Below are 25,967 nucleotides of genomic sequence, written 5' to 3' on the forward strand. Positions count from 1 at the left end.
TATTTACTACATTACTGGGGCTAATGAGTTTAGATTAAAAAGCATGACTGAAGTTATAGTTCCTTCATGGTAGAAGCTTGCACAATGCCTTATAAATGTTGATGCTCAGCAAGCATGGCATCAGTTAGAGTACAAACTTCATTTGGTAATAAAAAAAGATTTCAGAAGAAACTGAGGCCAGTTGTCATAAGAGATTTTATCTTTTTTAATGCTAGATATTTTCTCAGGTTCAGCATCAGTGGCCACTTACATAAACTGAACTATTGTCACTTATAATCCACAGCACAGCTTTTTGGCCGAGTTTCTATGTTAATAATTATGAGACTCAGGAATTGCAACAGTGGACTCTTGTGCTTTTTACTGGCTTTTTGGAATACATCATTTTCTGTCACATGGTATTCCGTTCCTCATAAAATGGGTTGAATACACATTCAGACAAGACTGCCACTCTGACTTTGAACTGAAAAGTGGTTTTATTTACATTGTACAATGAAATTAACAATAAAATGCAAGTTATTCTGCTCCACAGTAGATCAAAGAATACTCCTTTTCTGTCACAACATAGGCAGAAGTTTATATGCACGACTTCAGTCTGGCCTAGCACCCTTACTGCCCTGAGACAAAGCCTGAAAGATAGAGCTGTTGGACTACTTGCTCCACTGCTGAAACACTTGAAACACTGGCTATAGATCATGGTAGGAGATTGCTGCCCACTGAACTGTCCATCAAAGAGGATCACCCAATCATTGATCCTATCACTGTTTCAAATGTCTCAGCCACAGGAACAGGAGTAGACCATTCAGCTGCTCGAGTCTGTCCTGCCATTCAGTGAGATCATAGCTGACCTGCATCTTAACTCATTCTGCCTGCCTTAGCTCTATATCCATTGGCTAGCAAAAATATATTGATCTCAGATTTAAAATTATTAATTGAGCTGGCATTTACTGCTTTTTTTGGGACAGTGTTCCACACTTCTACCATCCTTTGCATGAAGAAGTATTTCCTAATTTCTGAATGGCCTGGCTCTGATTTTAAGGTTATGTCCCCTTGTTCTAAATTCTCCCATCAACAGAAAAAGTTTTTAGCCTATAAATTACTTTCAAAATCCTGAAAGCCTCAATCAAATTATTCCTTAATCTATATTCCAGGGAATAAACGTCTGGTTTGTAATCTCTCCATATAATCTAATACTTGGAGCCCTGATCATATTTTAATGAATCTGCACTACACTCCTTCCAAGGCTAAAATATCCTTTCCAAAGTGTGATACCTATAATGGTACGCACTACTCCCGATGTGATCTAATCAAGGCTTTATGTAGCTATAACAAAGCTTCCTTCCCTTTATACTGTATACGCTAGCACTCTAGTTATATTCCATTAGCCTTTTTGATCTTTTTTTGTATCCAACCACTGCATTTTAGAAATCTGTGTACATGGACCTCTACTGTTCCTAGCTTTTCATGATTTATGAAGTACTCTGCGTTATCCTTTTTTGGTCTAAGATGGATCACCTCTCACGTATCTGTGTTGAAATCCTTCAGTCACAGTTTCGCACACTCTATTCTATCAGTGTCTCATTTCATTCTATGCTACCATCCACATGGCTGAGAAAGCTAGAATACAGCACATTCACAGTTTCAGAATAAGGGATCAGCCATTTAGGACTTAAATAAGGAAATATTTCTTCACTCAGAGGGTTGTGAATCTTTGAAATTCTCTACCCGAAAGTGTTGTGTATGTTCAGTCATTGAACATATTCAAGGCAGAAGTTGATAAATTTTTGGCTACTAAAGAAAACTAAGGGATATGGGGATAGTGCAGGAGGATGCAGTTGAGGCAAAGATCAGCCATGATCTGGTTGAATGACAGAGAAGTCTGGAAGGGCCCAATGGTATATTCCCCCCATTTCTTCTTCTCTTATGCTCTTCTGCTACTTGCAATGCCACAAACCTTTGTGTCACTGACAAACTTGGACATATAGCTCTCTGCTGTGTTAGCTAATCATTAATAAGTATAGTCAATAGTTGATGTCCCATCACTGATCCTTGAGGGATACCACTAATCACATCCTTCCAATTCTAGTATATACTTATTACCCCTCCTCTCTGTCTTCTATCACCTAATCAATCTCCTAGCCATGCAAATAATTTGTCTTCCGTTCCATAAGCATTGATCTTTGTTAACAGTCTGTTATGTGGAACACTACCAAATGCCTTGTGCAAGTCCAAATAAAATACATTCATAGACATTCCCCTATTTACTATTCACATTACTTCCTCAAAAAATACAATTTGCTTTGTTAGATGTGACCTACCCTTTATAAATCTATGTTGGCTCACTCTAATCAGCAGAAATTTCTCCAAGTGCTCACTCACCCTGTCCTTAATTGTAGCTTCCTCACAACAGATGTTAGACGGACGAACAGGTCATAACTCCCTAGAGTCTGCCTCTTTCTTTCCTAATAGCTATCAATCAAACTCACAACTGCTAAGCAGGACTTAATTCTTTGATCTGTGTCAAAGTGACTTGGGAGCATCACTGCAGACATGCTTACTAATAGAAATATAACTTCAGAAGAGTTTGGATCATACTGAAAAAAGAGATGACTGCCCCTAAAATAATTACCAAAGATGAACATTCATATTGATTTTTTTTGAATAGCCAATCTTTAACCATAGTCAACATATTTGTGATTGATGTGAAGGTAATTTGTCAGGTCTGAGCTGATGGCTATTCTGGTGACAAGTACTTGTCTAATTTTGAGTGCTTTTAGTAATACAAAATACAAACTAAAAATTCAATGCAGCCAAAAGGTATATTTTTTAACACCACAGGAATTGTTTGTCCTGAAAGACATTTCTGAAGTAATAGTGAAGCCCTGATGGCTCAGCAGCTAAATTTGTCACACAGTGGTATTCAGCCACACAGATCATCAGACCCAATGATTGGTCTTTTGGTGAGTCAGCCTTACCATTCCAGGCTAAAGAAGGAAATGCTAGCAGCGCTGCTTTTTCACTACAGTAAATAATTACAATCCAACAACCCACATTAGAAGTGCACATGAGAGTTGGCTATCACATGTCCTTTCCCACTCATGCTACCTGAAGTGAAAAAGCACCTGGCATTCTGTATTTAACCTCACTGTTCAAGAATGGTTACTTGGATGAGGTAGTGGAAGGCTGCTGCTATTTGTGACTTGATATCCCATCATAAGTGTCTCTGCCATCCAGCTGCCATTCAGCTACATGAGTGACTTAATAAAGCATTGATAATTAGATAGTACCCTTCATTTAAATGCAAGCCTTATAAGGTTCAGATCACAGGACTATTCAGCTAAGGAGGACTCAAGCTGGCCCTCCAGCCTACAGGTTGCTGCACCTCACTCCGACTAATTTATATTCTGTGTTTCAACCAGTGCACCCTCTACAAACCCCAGAATGCTTGTTATAGATTGGAACGAGTGACACACAATGCTCTGAGCTACTTAATTTATTAAGTGGTACAGGGACATGTCCTTGGGGAGTACTTCATGTGTTAAAATGCTGGCTACAAGGCATCTCTTCAAACTCTCTTTGTGTGACTAATCCACTTAATCCAAAGTTACATAATACCACTTATCTGATAATTCAATTTTCGCACTAATTTTCCACTTCACTGTGTTAGTTAGATTGTTCAGATTAAATTATTGCATAGTTATATTTTTGTTCAAAAATTGGCTGAATTATGAAAGCAAACTAAATAACCTTTGGTTTACATAGTCCTCGAGCAGGAATTCCATGGAACTGTAGTGGAACAGGCATTGTACCCACCTGTGACTTTCAACACTGACCCCAATACATTTTCAAGGATTTCTGGTAATATTTTTACCAGCACCTGGAAGCCTACCAGAGCTGGGGAAGGGCAGGAGTATAACATTTCAAGCCTTGAGCACCTTCACCTCACTGAGAGCCTTCTAGGGCTGCTGAAGAAGTAAAGGAATTTTAAACTTGGTACATTGGCTATGTCCAGTCATCTGCCTGGTTTAAAATTGAATCCCCAAGCCTCCCTCCTGTACTTCCATGGCACTTTTGGATATTAGGAACTCATTGGTCTACAGGTGTTCAACATTGCTATTTTGCTAATGTTAAAAAATACAGAATGTATTGTTTTCCTACAACTGACATGTAATTTCAATGTGACTTCCCACTTTGGATATTGAACATGTCTGTAATGTCACTTCCTAAGGTGGTAGAGGGGAACCAATGGAAATGCTCTCCACCTGATTTCCTACGATTGCCCACGGTTCTACTATCCAAAATCATGATGTGCTAGAATCTATTCATGCTTAAATGAATGAAGGGGAAAAAAAGCTAACAGTTTAAAAAAAAATTCTAGTCCTGAACTTGGGGGAGGTCTGTGATTTCATTCGGCCCGACTACCTCTATGCTTTCAGTCCTCGAGACTTTCAGAATGGCTTCTTCAAATGTGCCTAAGCGTTTAAAGTTGCAGAGCTCAGCTCCTTTGCAGTTTTGATTTTATATGTTGCCTGGTCTGCAGGTTAGTGAAATAAGTGTTGAGATGTTATAAATTTGAAGAGGACATAAAACCGATGAACGTAAGGAATGGATATATCAATCTACCCAGAAATAATGCTTAGGTTTTATTACTTGAAGTAGTTTGACATAAATTCCAACTTTAGTGAAGTGAAAATGAGTAGAATGAAGTGCTATTGGGCAGAATCGTTCCAGATTCGCACAAAGTGCAATAGTGGGCAAGAAAAAGGACTGTTTTACCCGCCGGACGCAATGGCAGCTTTTTATGCCATATTGTCCCACTCCCAGCACATCCCGTCACATTAATAATGCTTTCACGGGGAACACACCGGATTGCTGGCGGGCTCAGATTTGCCCGCCACACCGTAACCTCAGCGCTCCCTCACTCTGGGCGCCATATTTAAAGTGCACCAGAGCACATGCCTACTTCATGCCTTCAGACCACACTGCTCCAGGAAACAGATGGCCCTGAAAGCAAAGAAGACGACAGCTGCCAGATTTAGTGACGCTTCTCTGGGTGCAATGGAAGGCCGCCGCAATTCCCTCTGCCCGCAGCTCCATCCAGGCCCTCACCTCCAGCTAAGAGACACCTCTTCCATTGAAGAGCTGGAAATAAACAGCCTGGAAGACCTGTCACAGTGCTTATCCACACCATCCACCAGCGCAGAGACACACCTCGGTGGGCCTTGATCTAGAGCAGGGTCAGGTTCACACTCTGGTGGGCACCGCACGGATGCGTGTCCGCAGCAGGAAGGGGCAGGTTCAGCTGAGCTCCCTGGCACTCAGAGGACTGTTGGGGAAGAGGCACCTATGAGGTGACGAGCCTTTGGATTCGGCCTTTCAACTCAGCACGGAGAGTCAGCAGAAGGTGGGGGAAAGTCAAGCAAAACTGTTCGGGGCCCTCAACAGAATGACACGCAAGTTGGAGGAGTGTGTCCATCCGCTCTCTGAAGCGGTGCCCACAGTGCGTACCTGGAGGTCTCCATGGAAAGGATGGCAGGTGCCATGGGAAACCTGGTCCAGTAGAACATGGAGATGCGCACAGAGCTGCACTCTATTGTGGGAGCCATGGGTGGCAACACAAGAGGGAAGCAGGGCACTGCAACCTCCCTCCAGGTGCTCCTTCCTCTCTAGGATTCAGGCCGGGATCCTCGGGCACCCGAAGGGAGGTGGCGCAGCAGTTAGACACCACTGGGTCATCCATTGAGGAATCTCTGAGGCCGTCCTCTCCCTCCGAGTCCCCTTTGCCTTTGACCCCCTCAACCTCATCCTCTTTCATCACAGAAGGAGCAACTAGCCTTCCTCCTAGCAACAGACCAGGTTTCTTTTTTTACTCTTGTTTCCCTTTACTTAGCTTAAAGTCGTAAAACCCTCATTAGAAATGCAGGCACCTTTTAAAGTGAAACTAAAACTCAATTTGACCTTGCTTAACATACAGATACAGAAATACAAATCAAACTTGAACATTAAAGCTAAAATCCATTCCTAACATTCACAAATACAAATATAACTTACTTAACCTATCTCTATTTCCTAACACTGTGGGCTAGTTGCTTCCTTCCCTCCACCTCCTCCGAACTCCTTCCCTTACACCTTTCCCCCCCCCCTTACACCTACCTCCCCAGTTGCCACATTCTCTTCCCCCTGTATTCCCTTCTCCCCGTCCCACCCTCAACACCCCCCAACACCTTCCTCTCCCAGTCAAACCTAGACCTTACTCTCCCACCCACCCCCACCTCTGTCTCGCACTCATAGCTAGACCGTCCTCTGCCCCCTCCCCTCGTCGATTATCCATAACAGCACCACCCCCTGCCCCAATTGCCTCCCGTTGTAGGATTCCTCCTGAATCTAAAAGGACATCTGGGCCACCATCATTGCTGCTCTTATAGTTTGCTATGAAATGCATTTTTCTTTAAGCACTTACCCTTAATTTGCTTTGGCTCTTTTTCGGCAACATGATTGAGGTTCGGAGCTGTGGTTTTGGACCACCCCTGTGCCCCACCTATTTAGTATGTTGCACATTAGCATTCTAGCATGTTGTTTATTCTTACCTCAATAAAAGATTTTAACAAAGTTCACTTTTATTTTGAAAGAAAACTTACACATTCAAGCAGCTATCAAGCTATGTAAATGATAGACTTGCCTAATGGCACACAAATCACGTCTATAAATTTATAATCAAATCAGACATGTATAAAACTGCAATTAATTTAATTAAGCAGTTTGGATTTTGGAAGCCATAAAAATATTTTGCATACATCAGTTGGAAACTTGCAAGTTATCTAATCAAGTCTTATTTGAGCAATGATGAGTGCATTTCACTAATCCTATTTGCTGTGAGAATTATTTCACCCCACACAACTGGAAAAAATATTTTTCCCCATAATTTCCATTTTGCCACAGATAAATGGCAATCATTTGAGTCTTGGACTTGTCTAGATAGTACTTTCCCAAGTCTACGCATTTCCAAATTAATACAGTTGAATGAAATAAATTAACAATAATTAGTCAAATCTACAGCTTTATTCTTGGGCAGGGAGGGCCATAAGGTGAGGGTGAATTGAACCAACATGGCAGAGTAGGAATAGGCAAGGGCAACGAGTTGGAGCAGACTGGAAAGAAGGTGGCAGTGGGAGAAGAGAAAAGACAAATGGAAAGGAGATGGACTCAGGCTGGGGGTTAGTGGGATTTAGGCATGCTATTGTTAGCACTAGAGGGGGGAAACCTGCTCAGTGGGAAAGGTCAAAAAGCTGTTTGGTTAGGGTAGGTGTTGGTGCATGCTGATATCTTGTTTAATTTATGGAAAGTTTGGCCAAACAATGAGCAGTGTATTTTCTGTAAACCAATTGAACTTGCTATTTTCTAACTACACTAGACTTCTGCAGTATCTTAAACATTTTAAAATGTAGTCTAAAATTGTTCATGACAACATTCTTATTCCTGAGTTGCAACCCAGTCCAGAACCTGAGCACATCATCTTGTATCACTGAGTACATTGTCACAGATGCTGTCTTTTCGATCAGATGTTATACCAGGGTCCAAACTACCTGTTCAGGTGTATGTAAAATATCCCATGGCACTGCTTGAAGCAGAGCAGGCCAAAATTTATCCCTCGGCCAACACAACAAAAACAAATCAATCTCCTTCCATGTTTCCCTGCCCAATTAATTGACTGTGAAACACTCAGGGACACCCTGAGATCATGAAAGGCACAATATAAATGCCAGTTCTTAATTTATATTTGGATTCACTAGTCAAGCATTTAAAATCCTTTTGGATACTCATTCCCAGCAAAAGAAATTGAATCATCAGTGAGCAACACCCATTCCTGACCTTATGACTGAAGATAGGTCTTGAAGCAGCTAAAGACAGATAGGCCAAAGACGCTGTCCTGAGCAACTCCTGCAGTAATGTCTTAGGGCTACAGCAATTGGTCTCTAGAAACCACAACCAAGTCTGATTACACTACTGGGCCTTTTCTCCTGTAAAAATAATTGCAGCTTTGCTTGGGCTTACTTGCAGTACTCAATCAAATACTGTTTTGTTGTCAAGAGCAATTATTCTGACCTCCCTATTTGCATTTAATTCTTCTGTCTACATCTGGATAAATGTTGTCAAAGGTTTGGAGCTAAGTACTTCTGAAAAAACCCAAACTGAGAGTCGGTGACTAGGTTATTGGTGAATGCATATTACTTGATGGCCGTACTGATTACTTCTTCAGTTACTTTCCTGACAATTGGAAGGAGGCTAATAAGAGTGATAACTAGTTGATCTAGATTTGTAAAAGCAAAAAACTGCGGATGCTGGAAATCCAAAATAAAAACAAAAATTAGTGGAAAAACTCAGCAAGTCTGGCAGCATCTGCGGGGAGGAACACGGTTAACGTTTCAAGTCCGAATGACCCTTCAACAGAACTGTTGAAGGGTCATTCGGACTCAAAACGTTAATTGTGTTCCTCTCCGCAGATGCTGCCTGATCTAGATTTGTCCTGCTTTTATGGATTGCATATATGTGGGCAATTTTCCATGGTTGGGTAGAAGCTGGTGTCAAAGCTACACTGGAAAGGCTTGGCTAGATCAAGTGCACAGATCTTCAGCGCTACAGCTAGGATGTTGTCAGGGCCTATAGCCTCACCGTATCTACTGTACCCACTTTTCTTTACATCATTTGGAGTGAACCATATTGGCTGGGTAGTGGCATCTATGATAGTGGAGACCTCCTTCACAGTAGGCTGAAAAGCGTCATCCATTTGGTATTTTGGCTGAAGATATTTAAAAACCCCTTCTACCTTGTTCCTTACACTGGAGCTGAAATCTCCTGTGTCTGAGGTCAGGGATTTTCATGGAAGCCTTTTCCTCCTGTTATTTTTCTGGTTGTCCACCACTTTTCAACGAGTTACGATAGAGCCATACAGCGTTGCTTTGATTTGTTGGGTTATGTAACTATTTAGTTCTATATGTAGCTATTTGCTTTTGGTATTTAGCTTGCAGGTAGCCTTGTGTTGTAGCCCCACTAGAATGCTACCCTGTTCTAATGTATGCATGGTACTACTACTAGCACACCCTTTAATAGTCCCCATTAAACCAGGGCTTGATGATGATGTAAGGGGTACATTACAGATTGTGGTGGTTGCAATTTTTCTGTTCATGGCTCAAAGCCCTACATACAGATGCTCACATCCATGACTATAAGCCTTAAGAGATCCTGGGGAGAGTAAAATTAGAAATGAACCTCACCATTTACACGACCTTTTTTTTTGGCATGCTAACTGGATTGAAAAATTAACATATATATTGCTATGAAATGGTTATGTTGGATAGAATAGGTAAGAAAGGAAGGGTGGAAACATCAGTGAATGTTGGAATGCATGCAGTCTCGGGAACTGAAAAAAAAGCTATTTAGGCAAAGTCGATGTGGTTACAGATCAAAAACCTAAAAGACATTTTTACATTAGCGGATTTGTACCAAAATCCCTCAACAGTCAGTGGAAAATGGAAGATAAAATCTGTGGACAAAATTAGGGAAATTAGTAGGAATAACAAAATTATTGTGTTCGAAGATTTTAAGTTACTTATTTCTTAATTGGGATAGGGATGGAATGAATGGAAGAAAGAGAACTGTATTCCTAAAAATATTCCTTCCTCAAGCAGTATATTTGTATAGGAACATAGAACCAAATCAAGCAGTACCATTGGGTGGAGAGTTTAGATGTCCATCATAGTACTTGTGATCAGCCAGCCCAATCAGGCATCACTGTGTTCTGCCAAGGCCTCTTCAGGATCAACCACCACCACCCCCCCGCCAAACTTTTACTCCTTAAACCTCAGCCTCACTTGACTCTTTCTAACAGAAAGTTTGAGAAGCTGGTAGACCTCATCCTCACTAAGATTAAGATATATGTTCAGTTGCCTGTGTTCCTTGTCCTTGCTCACTGAGCCAAACTATTCCCTTGACTTCTTCCTGCCTCAGCCCTGTAATTTCTCTCCCATTTCCTCTCATGCAGTCCCCCACTTCCTCCTTACTAAATCCCATTCCCATTAACTTGCTAGCCACAAGGCTTTCGTTTTTGGCCCCTATGCTAACTGGCATTGTAAATGGTTCCCTCTCCTCAGACAGTGTCCCTGCCCCTTTCAAAATTGCATCCTTTTGAAAGTGTAATATTACTGTCATGGTGCACTTCAAGGCTGCCATCATTCTATTTGAAAACCTAACTCACAAGAACAATGTTTTTTCAATGTGCAATGACTACCAATGTTTCCAAATTTTGCTTAATGAAATTTTGTCAAATTATTTTATATACTAATCTACTTATCGTCATGGATTTCAAACAATAACACAATTCCTGTTTATTTCTGCACTACCTACAGCATCTGATATTGTAATACAACCCATTTAATGTCCTAATTTTTCAAGGTTAAACCACCTCAGCTGGATGCAACTAAACCAAATTTATATGCTAATACATCAGAACTTATTCCCCAGCTAATCAAGGCATGATTGGCACTGTAATTGATTGTGTGATTTCATCATGAATATGCCAGAATATGATCAGCCCTCAACTTTAAATTAAGCTTGTGCTCACTGTTGATTGTAATCAGCTGTTATGCCTTATTTTCTCCAGTGATCTGTGCTTCGTCTCCTGATGCTTTTTCTGTTTTTATATATTGAATTTCTAGTTGTGTTTGTACTTTTATTTTTATGAATGTATGCCAATGTATAGTTGGCTGAACAATACACAGCAACCTACTCTGAGCTTCTATGAACAGACTGCTTATGCTTCTTAAATTTTCAGTAGAACACCTATATGCTGTGTTTTTTCAGTTTCCAGGGTATTCACTAACTATACTGCAACAATGCAATTAAGTACTGCAAATTTGTGCTGCGACAAGTTTAGCTGAATATTAAAATTAACTGTTCATGTGTTGATGGCCTGGATTACAGAATTGAGTGTTACTCCCTAAATTTTGACCTGCAGTGATGCTTTGCATGGATTTGAATTGCAGCAGCTGCATCCTCAAGGTGTTGCCCCATGTCCATATCAGCACCTCATTGCTTAGTATTTGTCACATTTCTAACAACCTGGTTCTTCTTCCCTTAATGCCCACATGACAGCAAGGTGGGACACATCGTCAACCATCCTAGGAGTGTGTGTTGCATCCCTAGGTAAGTTTCCAGGATCAGAAATGCCATCATTATACCAGGAGATTGAAGTTAATAGATATTAAAACATGGAATTTCCCCATGAGCCCAGTGGATTCATGAGTCCAATGCTGCTGAAAGTCCTGTTCTGTCTCAATCACAATTCCCCTTGTTGAGAATCATTGATTTCTGGTAGTCTTGTGCTAATCTGAGATGATATACTGCCTTCTCATGTATGCTTTGCTTTGGGCCTTGCTACCTTTGCAGGAAATCTAAAATAGACCTCTTAGTTATTCAACTTTTTAATTTGGTCAGATCTATTGCCAATTTATAGGTCAGACCATAGATCAATCAACTAAAGAGAGAGTTCAAGTGTTGGAACTTGCGAATCTAGATTTCCTGTTTACCAACTTTATTGTTTTATTACCATTCTGTTGTTCTGGTTTACTACCCTGTTTTTGTTTCTCTGTGTAGTGTACATGATATCAGGGCTATTATGTAAAATTACTGTTTAAACATTGAAGATTATTTGCTTAAATGTGGTAGCAGTAGAAGAAGTTTTGATTTCATCAAAGCCATTGTAACAAAGTTTGAAATCTTTGTAGAATCACCATTTGGAGATTATTCTCCATCTACTAATAATTCTGTTACAGTGTAAATATTTCCAAAATGGTTAGAAATAAACTAAACTGAGCAAGAAAATGTGGAAGTGTGTATATATTATTTAAAAACAAGAACAAAAAGAAAATAAGGAAATTATGACCAAGGTAAGGGAAGCAAGGAAGTGGTATAGAGACTTTTTAAAAATAAAATGAATAGTGTGTAACTCTAATACAGGAACAAATTAATGCGAATACTGGAAATCTGAAATAAAAAAGAAAATACTGGAAATGCTCAGAAATCTGGCAGTATCCGTGCAGAGAGAAACAGTTAACATTTCAGGTCGGGGAACCTTCATCAGCATAATTCTACAAGCACATCAGTAAAATGAGAATTGTTAAGTGCTAGGTGGGACTTCTAAGAGGAGAGGAGAGGCTTATGAGTTAGTGGATAATAAATAGAAATTGGATGAATACCCAGAAAAGACTGGTTGGGAAGTTTGGCCTTTTGCAATTTCAATGTCTTGTGTTTAGTGCGTAGGATCTTGACAGCATTATGCAAACTAACAGCAATCTAAATCATATTTATTGAAATCTCAAAAGAAATTCTCTATCAGTGCACCTCTCAAGTCAATTAAAAATATTGGCCCGTAACTTCAACACTCTCCAGCGTCGGATTTGGCGGGGTACCTCAAAGGTGCACTGGGGAATCCACGGTTTGCACGGCAATTGTCCAGAAGTTTCTCTGGATAATTGCGCTGCACTGGGAATCATCCGTAAATGCAGTTTAAATCGCAAACTTCAGCTGGTGCCGCCAGGGTTATACCAATAGTTACCCAGAAAAGTTAGAAGAATTAAAACCTCTTCTAACTTCTGAGTAACTATTGTAAAGACCCAGACTGACCTCATGGGACCATCCCCACCCCCCAACCCCTGACACCCCTTGAACTTTGACACCCCCCCCCCCCGCCGACCTCCGACATCCCCTCAGCCCCCCGACCTCCGACACCCCCAACCCCAACTCCGTCGACACCAAAACCCCCACCCTCCGACCCCTGACACTTCCCCACCCCACCGACCTCTGACACTACCCGACCTCCGACACCCCCTAACCCCCCCGACCTCTGACACCCTCCAACCCCCGATCTCCGACATCCCCTAACCCCCACTCCCCAGACCTCCAATACTCCCCAGCCCCCCGACCTCTGACTCCCCCTCCATCCTCTGACACCCACCCCACCCACCCCCACCTCCTCCCAGACCACCAACTGACCCCCGGACACCCCCACCCCTCAAATCCTATGCACTTACCTTCTCCCTGGCCTGTCAATTTCCCTGACCATTTAAACTTACCTACTTTATGATAGCAAGTGCCGTAAAAAAAAAAAGACGTGACCTCCTTGAATATGCTGGAGCTACACTTTGCTTGGGGCTGCGAGGAGTCTTTCGAGGCAGGCCCTAAGTAGCTCTGGCAAACAGAAGTGGCAGTGTACTTTTCAAGATAGCTAAGTAGGTATTTATTTCTTCTAATTCCTGCAGACCAGCTCTTTCCGACGCCAGTCGGAGGTTATGGCCCAATCTTTATGTTTTAGCCCATCTTGTTCAAAAACTGCTGACACATTATCAGAGGGAATGACAGAAATTTCTCAAACTAAACATGTATAAGAATTGAGTTACTATAAGCCACTGAAGTAACAAGATTAGTGTCACACTCTGAATTGATTGCTGTTTTTGTAGATCCTTTAACTTAGCTCCCTTATACTGTTATGCTTTCTGACACTCTCTGTCAGATCTTGTTTTAGATAAGAGTTAGCACAAATTGTTTAATCAAAACTGTTCTGGAAATCACCAGAATTACAGTATAACTTTAAAGATTCATGATTCTAATTTTTACAAAGTCTTTAATGCATAGGTTTTTAATATCAGTTGAATTGAAGCTGTCTTGTAAAATTTGTTAATTTTAAGTTTTTTTAAGCAAAACCACTTGAGCTACATATTTCTACCTCAAGTTTTAGATTAGGTAATTTTAAGTAGGTGAAATTGACTTAAAAATATTGATTTAATATGTTACATTTAAAACAGATGCATGAAATTTGGCTGTGCTCATTTGCTCAATACTTCCTCTTATGTGAATTTCTAAAATATATTTCCATGTAAACGAGCCGCAAGTAATGTTCAAATGAAATGTAAATAAGTTGTACAAACAGAAAAATTAACTGCTTTCATTTCAAGTTTTACATAAGGTTCCGAAAGCTACTTTTCACTATAAATTTCAGTAAATCGACATAATGTTCAGCTAACTGATAGCAGTACTTAACCATAGCTTGTCCTTTAACACCATTGCTGTATAGTGCTTATATATAGAACAATACCCATATTTAAAATATTGCACTGAATACCCTCCGTATTCAGTTTTTTAAATATTTATTCTCAGCAATGCAAGACCATATTTATTTCCCCTCCTTATTTACTAAGAAGGAAATTATAAATGTTCTCCGTGAACTGTTGTACTCTTTGTGCTGATGACTTTACCACAATGATATCGATTAAGGACTTTCAGGATGTTGACCCATCAAAGATGAAAGAAAAGCAATATCTGTCTAAATCAAGATGTAGTTTACCTCCAGGCGAGCTCAGAGATAATGGTGTTACCACAACGTGGCTGTTCTACTTTTTGGTGGTAGAGCTCATTGGGCTTGGGAAACACAATCGAATTGATATTGGTGAACTGCTGCAGAATATCTTGTAAATCATACATACAGCAACAGTATTGTAATGGTACTGGAAAGGGTGAATATTGCATATAGTGGCAGGAGAGCTGATCAGGCAAATTGCTTCGTTCTACATGGTGGCAAGCTGATTGGATGGATGCAGCTATAACAAAATATAAGCATTTTGTCACAGTTCTGACTTGAGCTTTATAAGTGCTGGAAAGGCTCACCTGTGTCATCCTGAAGGCTATAACAATCCTTTCTTTAACTCATTCACAAAATGTGGGTGCTGCCAGCAAGGCCAGCATTTACTGCCTGTCTTAATACCCTTGAGAAGGTAGTTGTTAGCCACCTCCATGAATATAGCTGAGTGACTTGCTAAGTTATTTTAGAGGGCAATTAAGAACTAATCACATTTCTGTGGGTCAGGAATCACGTATAGACCAAACCGGGTAAGGATGACAGATTTCCTTTCCAAAAGGACATCAGCGAACCAAATGGATTCTTATGACAATCAGTGGTTTTAAGATCACCAGTACTGATACTAGCCTTTTAATCCTTATCACTATCTACTATTTGCCAAGGTTTGTGTTATCTGCAAACTTTATAATACTGCTCCCTATGTTGTTTATGAAAATTATTTATTGAATAGAGGATTGGACCCAAAACTTATCCTTCGGGAACATCCCAGCAAAACATCTCCCAGTCTCCAAAACACCCATTCACCACCATTCTTTACTTCCTGTCACTGAGCCATACTGTCATGTTCTATTTAAATTCATGGGTTTCAATCTTCTTAATAAGCCTCCCATGTGGCACATATTGATTACCTTCCAAAGAACCATATATACATCTACTGCACCACCTTGATTAACCTGTTACCTCACCAAAGTTAAATGCTTTTCAGAGAAATTGGGTATGAAATTGGATGAGGGCAAAGGCACAAAATGGGTGGAAATGCATATGCCAACCATTATACGCTTCGTCCGCTATTCAATTCTATTGAAGTCAGTGGAGCTGACTGACCAGAGGAGCGAATAACAGGCAACCTATGTGATAACACCTGTTTGCAGGTTTGGGAATCTAGGAAAATTTGAATGGCCAATCAATTTTGTTGGGAGTGGTTCTCGCATGTATGAAGGCCAAATATAAAACTGGCATTGGCAGTAGTTTGGGAACAGGGTGCCCACACAACCTGAGCATTAGTTGGAGACTGATCTTTGGTCTTTTGACCTTTGTCGAAAACAAAAATATGTAAGGAGATCTCAAAGGTTAGAAAGAATTGAGACCCTCTTTAAAACATTTTTTTTCTAGTACTTCTACAGCCTAAAGTTTTTATTTTATTGCAGGCTCATTATGGTCATTAACCGGAGCAGTGTTGTACGCCATCTACATAGTCATGATTAAAAGAAAAGTTGATCGAGAAGACAAGCTTGACATACCCATGTTTTTTGGTAAGGTTAACAGCCACACAGCATACTCTAATTTTTTTGAATGGTAAAACCAGCTATGGTTGCATGTTGTATAATAACCACAGTTTATTCGTGCAAGGTTTTCCTATAGTACCATTTGTCCACGTCTATAATTATCTTCAGATTAAAAGATTAAAATAATGAGAACCTTAAAACTTCTGGGAGGGTTTGAATGATGTCTTCTTTTTATTCAAAGTTCTGTTATGTAAAATATATGAAGCTGTTCAAATGATTTCAACCTGATACTGTCAAACCTATCAACATGCTCTAATTTCAAGAGTAACCTGTATGTCTGAACAATCATCCATGCACTGGCATCTGCATGCAATGACACATGGAGTGAAATTTTACCAGCCCCCAGGTGGCACAAACTGAGTCGGGGGGGGGTTCTAGTAAAACGCCAGGGAACCGCATCAAGATAGCTCCCCAATGCAGTTCTGCTGCTTGGGAAGTTTCCCAGTGGAGGGAAAGACAGGGGTTCAGCTGTTTGGCAAACGGAGGTGGGCAGCCAAATTGAATGATTAATGGCCCAATTGAGGACAACATTCCCAGGCCACAGGCGTTTGCCAGTACTTTGTGAGGAGACCTCAAGCTGCGTGGAGGTGGCCCAAAGCTATCATTGGAGGGGTCTTCCTTCTGTTCTCCAAACCCTGCCTGCTTGACCCACAAAAAAAAATTACCGAATGCTCACCCTTCCAAGAGCACCTCAAATTCCCATTCTCGCTACCTCAGCAGCAACCACCGCTCTCAGTGGTGCTGCCGAGGGTCCAGAACGGCCAGCCCTCTGATTGAGCTGGCAGCATGGAAGGTCTGCCCGCCATCCTTAATTGACCACCTCCCCCACTATTTTTTATTCTTTCACGGGATGTGAGCATTGCTGGCTAAGCCAGCATTTATTGCCCATCCCTAATTGCCCTTGAGAAAGTGTTGGTGAGCTGCCTTCTTGAACTGCTGCAGGCAATGTGGTGCAGATATACCCACTTTGCTGTTAGGGATCGAGTTCCAGGATTTTGACCCAATGACAGTGAAGGAATGGCGATATATTTCCAAGTCAGGATGGTGAGTGACTTTGAAGGGAACTTGCAGGTGATGGTGTTCCCATGCATCTGCTGCCCTTGTCCTTCAAGCTGGTAGAGGTTACGAGTTTGGAAAATGCTGTTGAAAGAGCCTTGGTGAGTTGCTGCAGTGCATCTTGTAGATGGTGCACACAGCTGCCACTGTGTGTCGTGGAGGGAATGAATGTTTAAGGTGGTTGATGGGGTGCCAATCAAGTGGGCTGCTTTATCCTGAATGGTGTCAAGCTTCTTGAGTATTATTGGAACAGCAAATGGAGAGTATTCCATCACACTCCTGACTTGTGCCTTGCAGATCAGGGACAGGCTTTGGGGTGTCAGGAGATGAGTTCTCACAGCAGAATTCCCAGCCTCTGACCTACTGTTGTAGCCACTGTATTTAGATGGCTGGTCCAGCTCAGATTCTGATCAGTGGTAGCCTGCCAGCTTTTAATTGCATCCTCCTGGCAATATCGCAGGGGAAGTCCCGCCTCCTGCCTGAGCATGCTGACCGCTCTAAAACCATCCCGGCAATGGGATCTCCACACTTCAGCAAAATCTCACCCTTGGATAACCATACAACAATTGGAAGTATGAAATATTCACTTGCACACGGTTATATGAAAATTCCAATGAGCTGGAAGGCCTATCTTTAGAATTAGTGCATTTTGAAATTTTTACTTGGGATTTGAACATTTTATAGTACATAATGCAAACTTTCATTTAGTCCTACTCGGCAATTACATTAATTGCAATAAGAAACATTCATATCAAAGTCACATGCAGTGCTGAAGACTTGTGCTCCAAAACTACCTGTGCCTCTAGCCTAACTACAACACCAGTATCTAATCAACAAAGTGGAAAATTGCCTAGATATACCAAAATGCAGGACAAATCTAATTTGGCCAGTTGCCACCCTTCTAGTTTACTCCTGATGATCAGCAAAATGATGGAAGGGGTCATTAACAGTACTATCAAACAACACTTGCTCACCAACAACCTGCTCGCTGGTGCTCAGTTTGGGTTTCACCATGACCATCGGTTCCAGACCTCATTATTACAACTTTGATCTAAACATGAATAAAAGCTGAATTTCAAAGGTGAGGCAAGAATGACTTCCCTTTATATCAAGGCAGCACTGATGAAGTGTGGGATCGAGGAGTCCTGGTAACATTGAAATCAATGGGAATCAGGGAAAAGCTTTCCACTGGTTGGAATCATACCTGGCAAAAAGGAAGATGGTTATGAGTGTTGTGGCCAATCATCTCAACAGGAGTCCCTCTGGATAGTGTCCTTTACATAACCATTTTCAGCTACTTGATCAATTACCTCCCGCCATCAAATGTTCAGAACTGGTGCTATTTCCTGATGATCGCAAAGTGTCCACTTCAATTCATAACTCCTCAGTTAATGGAGCAGCCCGTGCTTGCATGCAGAAAGACCTGGACAGCATATAGATTTGAGCTGATGAGTGGTAAGTAACATTTGTATCAAGTAATGACCATCTCCAACAAAAACCACACCCTGACATTGAGTGGCATCACCATCATCAAATCCCCCATCATCTACAAGCTGGGAGTTGTTATTGACCAGAAACTTAACAGGAGTAGGCACATAAATATTGCGTTAGCGAGTAACTGGCCTCCTGACTCCCCAAAGCTCTCAACTGTCTGCAAGGCTTGAGTCAGCTGTGTGATGGAATACTTTCCACTTGCTTGGATGAGTACAACTCCAATAACTCTCAAAAAACTCAGCACCATCCAGGACAAAGCAGCCTGCTTGATTGTCACCCCATCCACCAGCTTAAACATTCACTTTCCCCACCATCATTGCATCATGGCTGCAATGTGTACCATCTACAAGATGCGCTGCAACATCTCGCCAAGACTTCCTGACAGCATCTCCCAGTCCCACGGTGAACGGGAACAATAGGGGAGACGATGGCATAGTGGTATTGTCACTTGACTAGTAATCCAGATATCCAGGGGTAATGCTCCAGGGACCCGGGTGAAATTTAAATTCAATAAAAGCCTGGAATTAAATAATGACCATGAAACCATTGTCAATTGTTGCAAAAACCCATCTGGTTCACTAATGTCCTTTATGGAAGGAAATCTGCCATCCTTACCTGGTCTGGCCTACATGTGACTCCAGAACTACAGCAATGTGGATGACTCTTAAATGCCTTCTGTTATATCAAACCGCTAAAAAGTCTAAAAGGAATGAAACCAGATGGACCACCTGGCATCGACCTAGGCACCAGAAATGACAACAGCAAACTTGGCCCAGTCGACCCTCCAAAGTCCTCCTTACTAACATATGAGAGCTGGTGCCAAAATTGGGAAAGTTGTCTCACCGACTAATCAAGCAACAGCCTGATATAGTCATACTGACAAAATCATACCTTAAAGAAAATGTCCCGGACACTACCATCACCATCCCTGGGTAAGTCCTGTCCCACCGGCAGTATAGACCCAGCAGAGGTGGCGCACAGTGGTATACAGTCGGGAGAGAGTTGGCCTGGGAGCCCTGAACATTGAATTCAGACTCAAAGAAGTCTCAAGGCATCAGGTGAAACACGGACAAGGAAGCCTCCTGCTGATTACCATGCACAGTCCCCTGCTGCTCACCCCCCACATCCCTCCACCCCAGCTGATGAATCAGTGCTGCTCCATGTTTAACAGCACTTGGAGGAAAGAAGGGTGCAGAATGCACTCTGGGTGGGGGACTCAGTTGTCCATCACCAAGAGTAGCTCGGTAGCACCATTACAGACTGAGCTGGCCAAGCCCTAAAGGACACAGCTGCTAGACTGGGTGTGCGGCAGGTGGTGAGAAAACCAACAGGAGGAAAAACATACTTGACCTCATCCTCGCCAACCCGCCTGCCGCAAATACATCTGTCCATGACAGTATCGGCAGGAGTGACCACCGCACAGTCCTTGTGGAGACGAAGTCCTGCCTTAACATTGAGGATACCCTCCATTGTGTTGTGTGGCGCTATCACCATGCTAAATGGGATAGATTTCGAAAAGACCTAGCAACTCAAGACTGGGCAACCATGAGATGCTGTGGGCCATCAGCAGCAGAACAATCGCACTCAGACACAATCTGTAACCTCATGGCTGGCACATCCCCCACTCTACCAATACCACCAAGCCAGGGATCAACCCTAGTTCAATGAAGAGTGCAGGAGGGCATGCCAGGAGAAGCACCAGGCATACCTGTAAATAAGGTAAGCTGATTAAGGTGAACTGATTTCTTCTCCACCGATGCTGCCAGACCTGCTGAGTTTTTCCAGGTAATTCTGTTTTTGTCCTATAAATAAGGTGTCAACCTTGTGAAGCGACAACACAGGACTACTTGTATGCCAAACAGCATAAGCAGCAAGCGATAGAAAGAGCTAAGCAATTCCACAACTATGGGATCAGTTCTAAGCTCTGCAGTCCTGCCATGCAGAGTTGTGAATGGTGATGGACTATTAAGCAACTCACTGGAGGAGGAGGTTCCACAAATATCCTCAATGATGAGGGAGCGCAGCTCATCAGTTCAAAAATTAAGGCTGAAGCATTTGCAGCAATCTGCAGCCAGAAGTGCCAGTCAATGATCCACCTCAGCCTCCTCCAGAGGTCCTCAGCATCACAGATGCCAGTCTTCAACTAATTTGATTAACTCCATGTGATATCAAGAAACAGCTGAAGGCATTGGAAAATGCAAAGGCTCAGGGTCCTGACAATATTCTGGCAATGGTACTGAAAACTTGTGCTCCAGAACTTGCCACGCCCCTAGCCAGACTGTTCCAGTACAGCTACAACACTGGCAATTACCCAGCAATGTGGAAAATTGCCCAGGTATGTCCTGTACCCAAAAAGCAGGACAAATCCACCCTGGCCAATTGCCACCCCATCGGTCTACTCACGATCATCAGTAAAGTGATGCAAGGGCTCATCAACAGTGCTATCAAACAGCATTTGCTTAGCAATAACCTGTTCACTGACGCTCAATTTGAGTTCCGCCAGGGCCACTCAGCCCCTGACCGCTTACAATCTCAGTTCAAACATGGACAAAAGAGCTGAACTCCATAGGCGAGGTGAGAGTGACTGCCCTTGACATCAAGGCAGCGTTTGACTGATTGTGGAATCAAGGAGCCCTAGCAAAACTGGAGTCAATGGGAAACTGGAAGAAAAGTCTCCGCTGGTTGGAGTCATATTTAGCACAAAGAAAGATGGTTGTGATTGTTGGAGGTCAATCACCTAAGTTCTAGGATGTCACTGCAGGAGTTCCTCAGTGTCCTCAGCCCAGCCATCTTCAGCTGCTTTATCAAGGACATCCCTTCCATCATAAGGTCAGAAGTAGGGATGTTTGCTGATGATTGCACAATGTTCATCACCATTCGCAACTCCTCAGATACTGAAGCAGTCCATGTCCAAATGCAGCAAGACCTGGACAATATCCAGGTTTGGGCTGAGAAGTGGCAAGTAACATTCACACCACACAAGTGCTGGCAATGACCATCTCCCAACAAGAGAGAATCTAACCATCGCCCCTTGACATCCAATTACATTACCATTGCTGAATCCCCCACTATCAACATCCTGGGGGTTACCATTGAGCAGAAACAGAACTGGACTAGCCATATAAATACTGTGGCTACAAAAGCAGGTCAGAGGCTAGGAATCCTGCGGCGAGTAACTTGCCTCCTGACTCCCCAAAACGCGTCCACCATCCACAAGGTACAAGTCAGGAGTGTGATGGAATACTCTCCATTTGCCTGGATGACTGCAGCTCCAACACTCAAGAAGCTTGACACCATCCAGGACAAAGCAGCCCACTTGATTGGCACCACATTAACAAACATTCACTCCCTCCACCACCGACACCCAGTGGCAGAAGTGTGTACCATTTACAAGGTACCCTGCAGGAATTCACCAAGCTTCCTTAGGCAGCGCCTTCCAAACTCATGACCACTACCACCTAGAAGAATGAGGGCAGCAGACACATGGGAACTGCACTTGAAGTTCCCCTCCAAGTCACTCACCATCCTGAGATGGAAATATATCACCGTTCCTTCACTGTCATTGGATCAAAATCCTGGAACTCCCTCCCTAATAGCACTGTTGGTGTACCTACACCACATGGACTGCAGCAGTTCAAGAAAGCAGCTCACCACCAGCCTCTCAAAGACGATTAGTGATTGGCAAAAATAGTTGGCCTAGCCACCAATGCCCACATCCCATTAATGAATTTTAAAAAATACACTGCGAGTACCCCTCAAGTAGAACGCCATCCTGACTTGGAAATGTGTAGTTTTTTCTTTTCCGGTTCATAAGCCTGAAACTCCCGCCTTCACAGCACTGTCACATTAACTTCACCACTGGCCTGTAGAAGTTCAAGAAGGTAGCTTGCCATCACCTCCTTGAGGGCAGTTAGGGTGGAGAATGGACACAGGCTTTGGTAAAAAAATGCACACGTCCTATTAATAAACTTAGAACAGTTTATTTTCAGTAGTTTAATTATATTTTAAAATTTTGCATGTATAATTGCAGGGATGCTTGATACACACTCTGCTGTACTATTTATTACCACACAGACCAACACCCCTACTCCCTCAGCCACTGTTGAAGTATCTTGTCAAGTGAACTTGCACATGAGATAGAGCTTGTTAAAGATATGTTCTTGTGGTTTGGCACAGTCAACAATGATGTGTAATGATCACTAATAATATGACCGGGTTAAATTTTGTCAGTTCCCCATTTGGATAGAAGGCAACCTTTTGGAACCAGTATTTAGTCAGTAAAGTGGGGAGGGCGCAAAGGAGAAAAATTAGGTTTTAGATTTTTGGCATAAAATAATAAATAACATTTTGAATAAACAGGAAGTTAGAATTGGGAGTTAAATTAGTAAATGCAGAACAATGAAAAGTGAGGGAAAACTGGTGACATTCAAAGGATTATGAACCAATTAAATAAATGGATTAAAGGAACTGCAAATTCAATGTGGATTTTCGTCATTAATATGCATATTTGAGCAGGAAACACCAACAAAATTAAAGAATAGTTTTGGGTGTGATTATGACTTATTTTTGAATATAGTCAGTATAAATCAAGAATGCTAATCAAATACTGAGATACATTGGAAGGCATTTGATTGGGGAACGATGATCTCACAATTAGTTATTTTTGTTCCACACAGGTCCATTGAAAATGAATGGGTTAATGCCAGTTTTAAAATTTATAGCAGATGGAAAATTGAGGAAACAGCAGGGGCTAGAAAAGAGTTGTTGGGAGTTCTGGCTCCAAACAATGGTTGTAATGTAGGATAGAGTATAAATCAGGAAAATAGAGATGCATGTAATAATGGTAATATAACAATCATGAGGGCCTTTAATTTTCATATTGACTGGGCAGATCAAATTGCAATAATAATGTGGAAGTAATGGAATGATTTATTTTCTAGATCAGTATGTTGAGGAACCAAGTCGGGAACAGGCTATTTTAGATCTGCTGTTGCGCATTGAAACGGGTTAATGAATAAATAATTGAAGGACCCCCCTTGGGAAGACTGGACATAATATGATAGAATTTTGTATTGAGTTTGAAAGCGATTTAGTTAAGTTTGAAATTAGTGCCTGAAATCTAAAGAAGCAAGCTGTGTAGGTATGATAGCTAGGTTAGCTAAGGTGGATTGGAAAACTGCATTAAAACATACGATTGTGCAAAAGCAATGGATAGCATTTAAGGAAATAGTACATAATTTTCAACATTTATCAATTCCTTTAAGGCACAAAAACCCCACACACAAAGTGGCCAAACTGTGCCAACATGATCTATGGATGTTGCTGATAAAGCTAGCATTTGTTGCCCTTCCCTAATGCCCTTGAACTGTGCGGGTTACTCAGTCTTCAAAGTGAAGTTAAGAATCAACCACATTACTGTGGATCTGGAGTCTCATGTAGGCCAGACCAGGTAAGGATGGCAGAACATTAGTGAACCAGATGAGTTTTTACGACAATCGATGAGTCATGATCACCATTATTGAGACTAGCTTTATATTCCAGATTTTATTAATTGAATTTAAATTCCATCCATGACCCCAGAACATTATCCTGGGCCTCTGGATTACTAGTCCCATGACATTACCGCTACGCCACTGTCTTCCCACTTATTGTATTGTCTATAAGTGTAATAAACCTGAGGATTTTAGAATTCAACAAAGGAGCAGCAGGGAATTGATAGGAAAAGAGAAAAGAGAATATGAGAGTAGACTTGCAAGAGACACAAAAACAGATGGTAAACATTTCTGTAGGAATGTAAATAAGAGGAAGAGATTAGTGAAAGGCAACATGGGCCATTAGAGACAGAGACATTAACCAAATACTTTGCTTCTATTTTCACTGTAGAGACAAAACAAAACCTGGAAATAATGCAGAACCAAGGTTCTAGAGAGAATGAGGAACTTAAAGAAATTAGCGTATGTAAAGAAATAGTACAAAAGAAATTAAGGCCAGTTAGCCTAACATGGCTAGTCGGCAAAATGCAAGAATTTATTCTTAGGCAAGTGATAACAGAACACTTAGAGTTTTTCAAGAATTTAACTAGTAATATGGATAAGGGGAACCAGTGGATGTGGTGTATTTGGATTTTCAAGAAGCATTTGATAAGGTGCCCACACAAAATTATTGCACAAAATTGGGACTCATAGGATTGGGGCACTATAATCATGGGCTAAATTGGGGGGGAAGTTGATGGATAGGCGCGTACGGGTGCGCTTCCGATCAGCGCCCCCCGATCGGAGGCGCGGTGCCATTTTACGTGGGCGGGCCAATTAAGGCCTGCCCAGCGTGACGTCCGCACAGAAGTGCTATGCGCCCCCTGTGCGGGTGGCGGGGGGGGAGTCCCAAAATCGAGAATGCGCTCTCTCGCACATGCGCACGAAAGAGCGCACTCAACTCCCTGAGGCTAACTGCAGCCTCAGGGAGTTCGGCTCAAAATGTACAAAACCTAAAAACGGAAAAGTAAAATTTCCACAACATGTCCCCTCCTGTGACAATGTCACAGGAGTTGGGACATATCCATAATTTTTACAAAAACCTTTATTAAAATTTTTTAAAGCCTACATGAAAGTTCATCCCGTCCGTGCAGAGTCTTTAATTACTTTATTGACCCTATCAATGGCCTCAATTGGCCATTGACAAGTCGACGGGCACGCAGCTGATTTTGCTGCGCCCCCGCCTTCCTGAAAATTTAAATAGGGCGCGATGACATCATGAGTTCCCCCAACATCACCACACATCATTTTACGCGTCGGCGAGCGGGCCCCACCCCCACTCGCCAACTCGTAGAATTCTGCCCCATGGATTGAGGATCAGTTAATGGACAGAAGACAGAGTAGGAATAAATGGGACGTCTTTCGGTTGTAGCTAGCAGGGCAGCACAAGAATCAGTACTTGGGCCTTAGCTATTTACAATCTATAATGATGACGAAGTGGTGGCAAATCCCTTGGACCTGACAACTTGTGTTCTAGGTTTTTAAAAGAGGCAGCTGCAAGGGAGACTGAATGTAATGTTTCCAAGTTTGCGATGATACAAGATTAGGTGGGAACGTATGAAGTGAGGAGGATGCAAAGGGGCTACAAAGAGATGTGAACATGTTGGATTAGTGGGCAAGAATATGAAGATGGAATACAATGTGGTGAAGTGTGAAGTTATCCACTTTGATCAGAAAAATAAAAGAATAGTTTTTAAGTTGTGAAAAACTGATAAATGTTTGCACTCAAAGGAATCTGGAAGTCCTTGTATACAAATCTCAGAAAGTTACCATGCAGGTACAGCAAGCAACTAGAAAAGCAAATGGTGTTTTAGCTTTTATTACAACTTGGTGTACAAGTGTTAAAAAAAGAATTACTACAATTATACAGGACATTGGTAAGGCCACACCTGGAGTACTATGTGCAGTTTTGGTCTC

General features: G+C 41.9%; 1 protein-coding gene across 6 annotated transcripts in view; it reads left to right on the top strand.

The window, feature by feature from the left end:
* The window catches only part of LOC144686770 (solute carrier family 35 member F5-like), a 138,261-nt gene that overhangs the window by 77,745 nt on the left and 34,549 nt on the right, over positions 1-25,967 (top strand). For all 6 annotated transcript variants that reach the window (XM_078552414.1, XM_078552420.1, XM_078552416.1 and 3 more), the window contains one exon: positions 15,832-15,936. In XM_078552414.1, coding sequence (XP_078408540.1) covers positions 15,832-15,936 — 105 coding nt within the window. The remainder of the gene's footprint in view (positions 1-15,831; positions 15,937-25,967) is intronic.

Source organism: Cetorhinus maximus, chromosome 11, assembly GCF_964194155.1.
Source record: "Cetorhinus maximus chromosome 11, sCetMax3.hap1.1, whole genome shotgun sequence".
Classification (NCBI taxonomy): domain Eukaryota; kingdom Metazoa; phylum Chordata; class Chondrichthyes; order Lamniformes; family Cetorhinidae; genus Cetorhinus; species Cetorhinus maximus.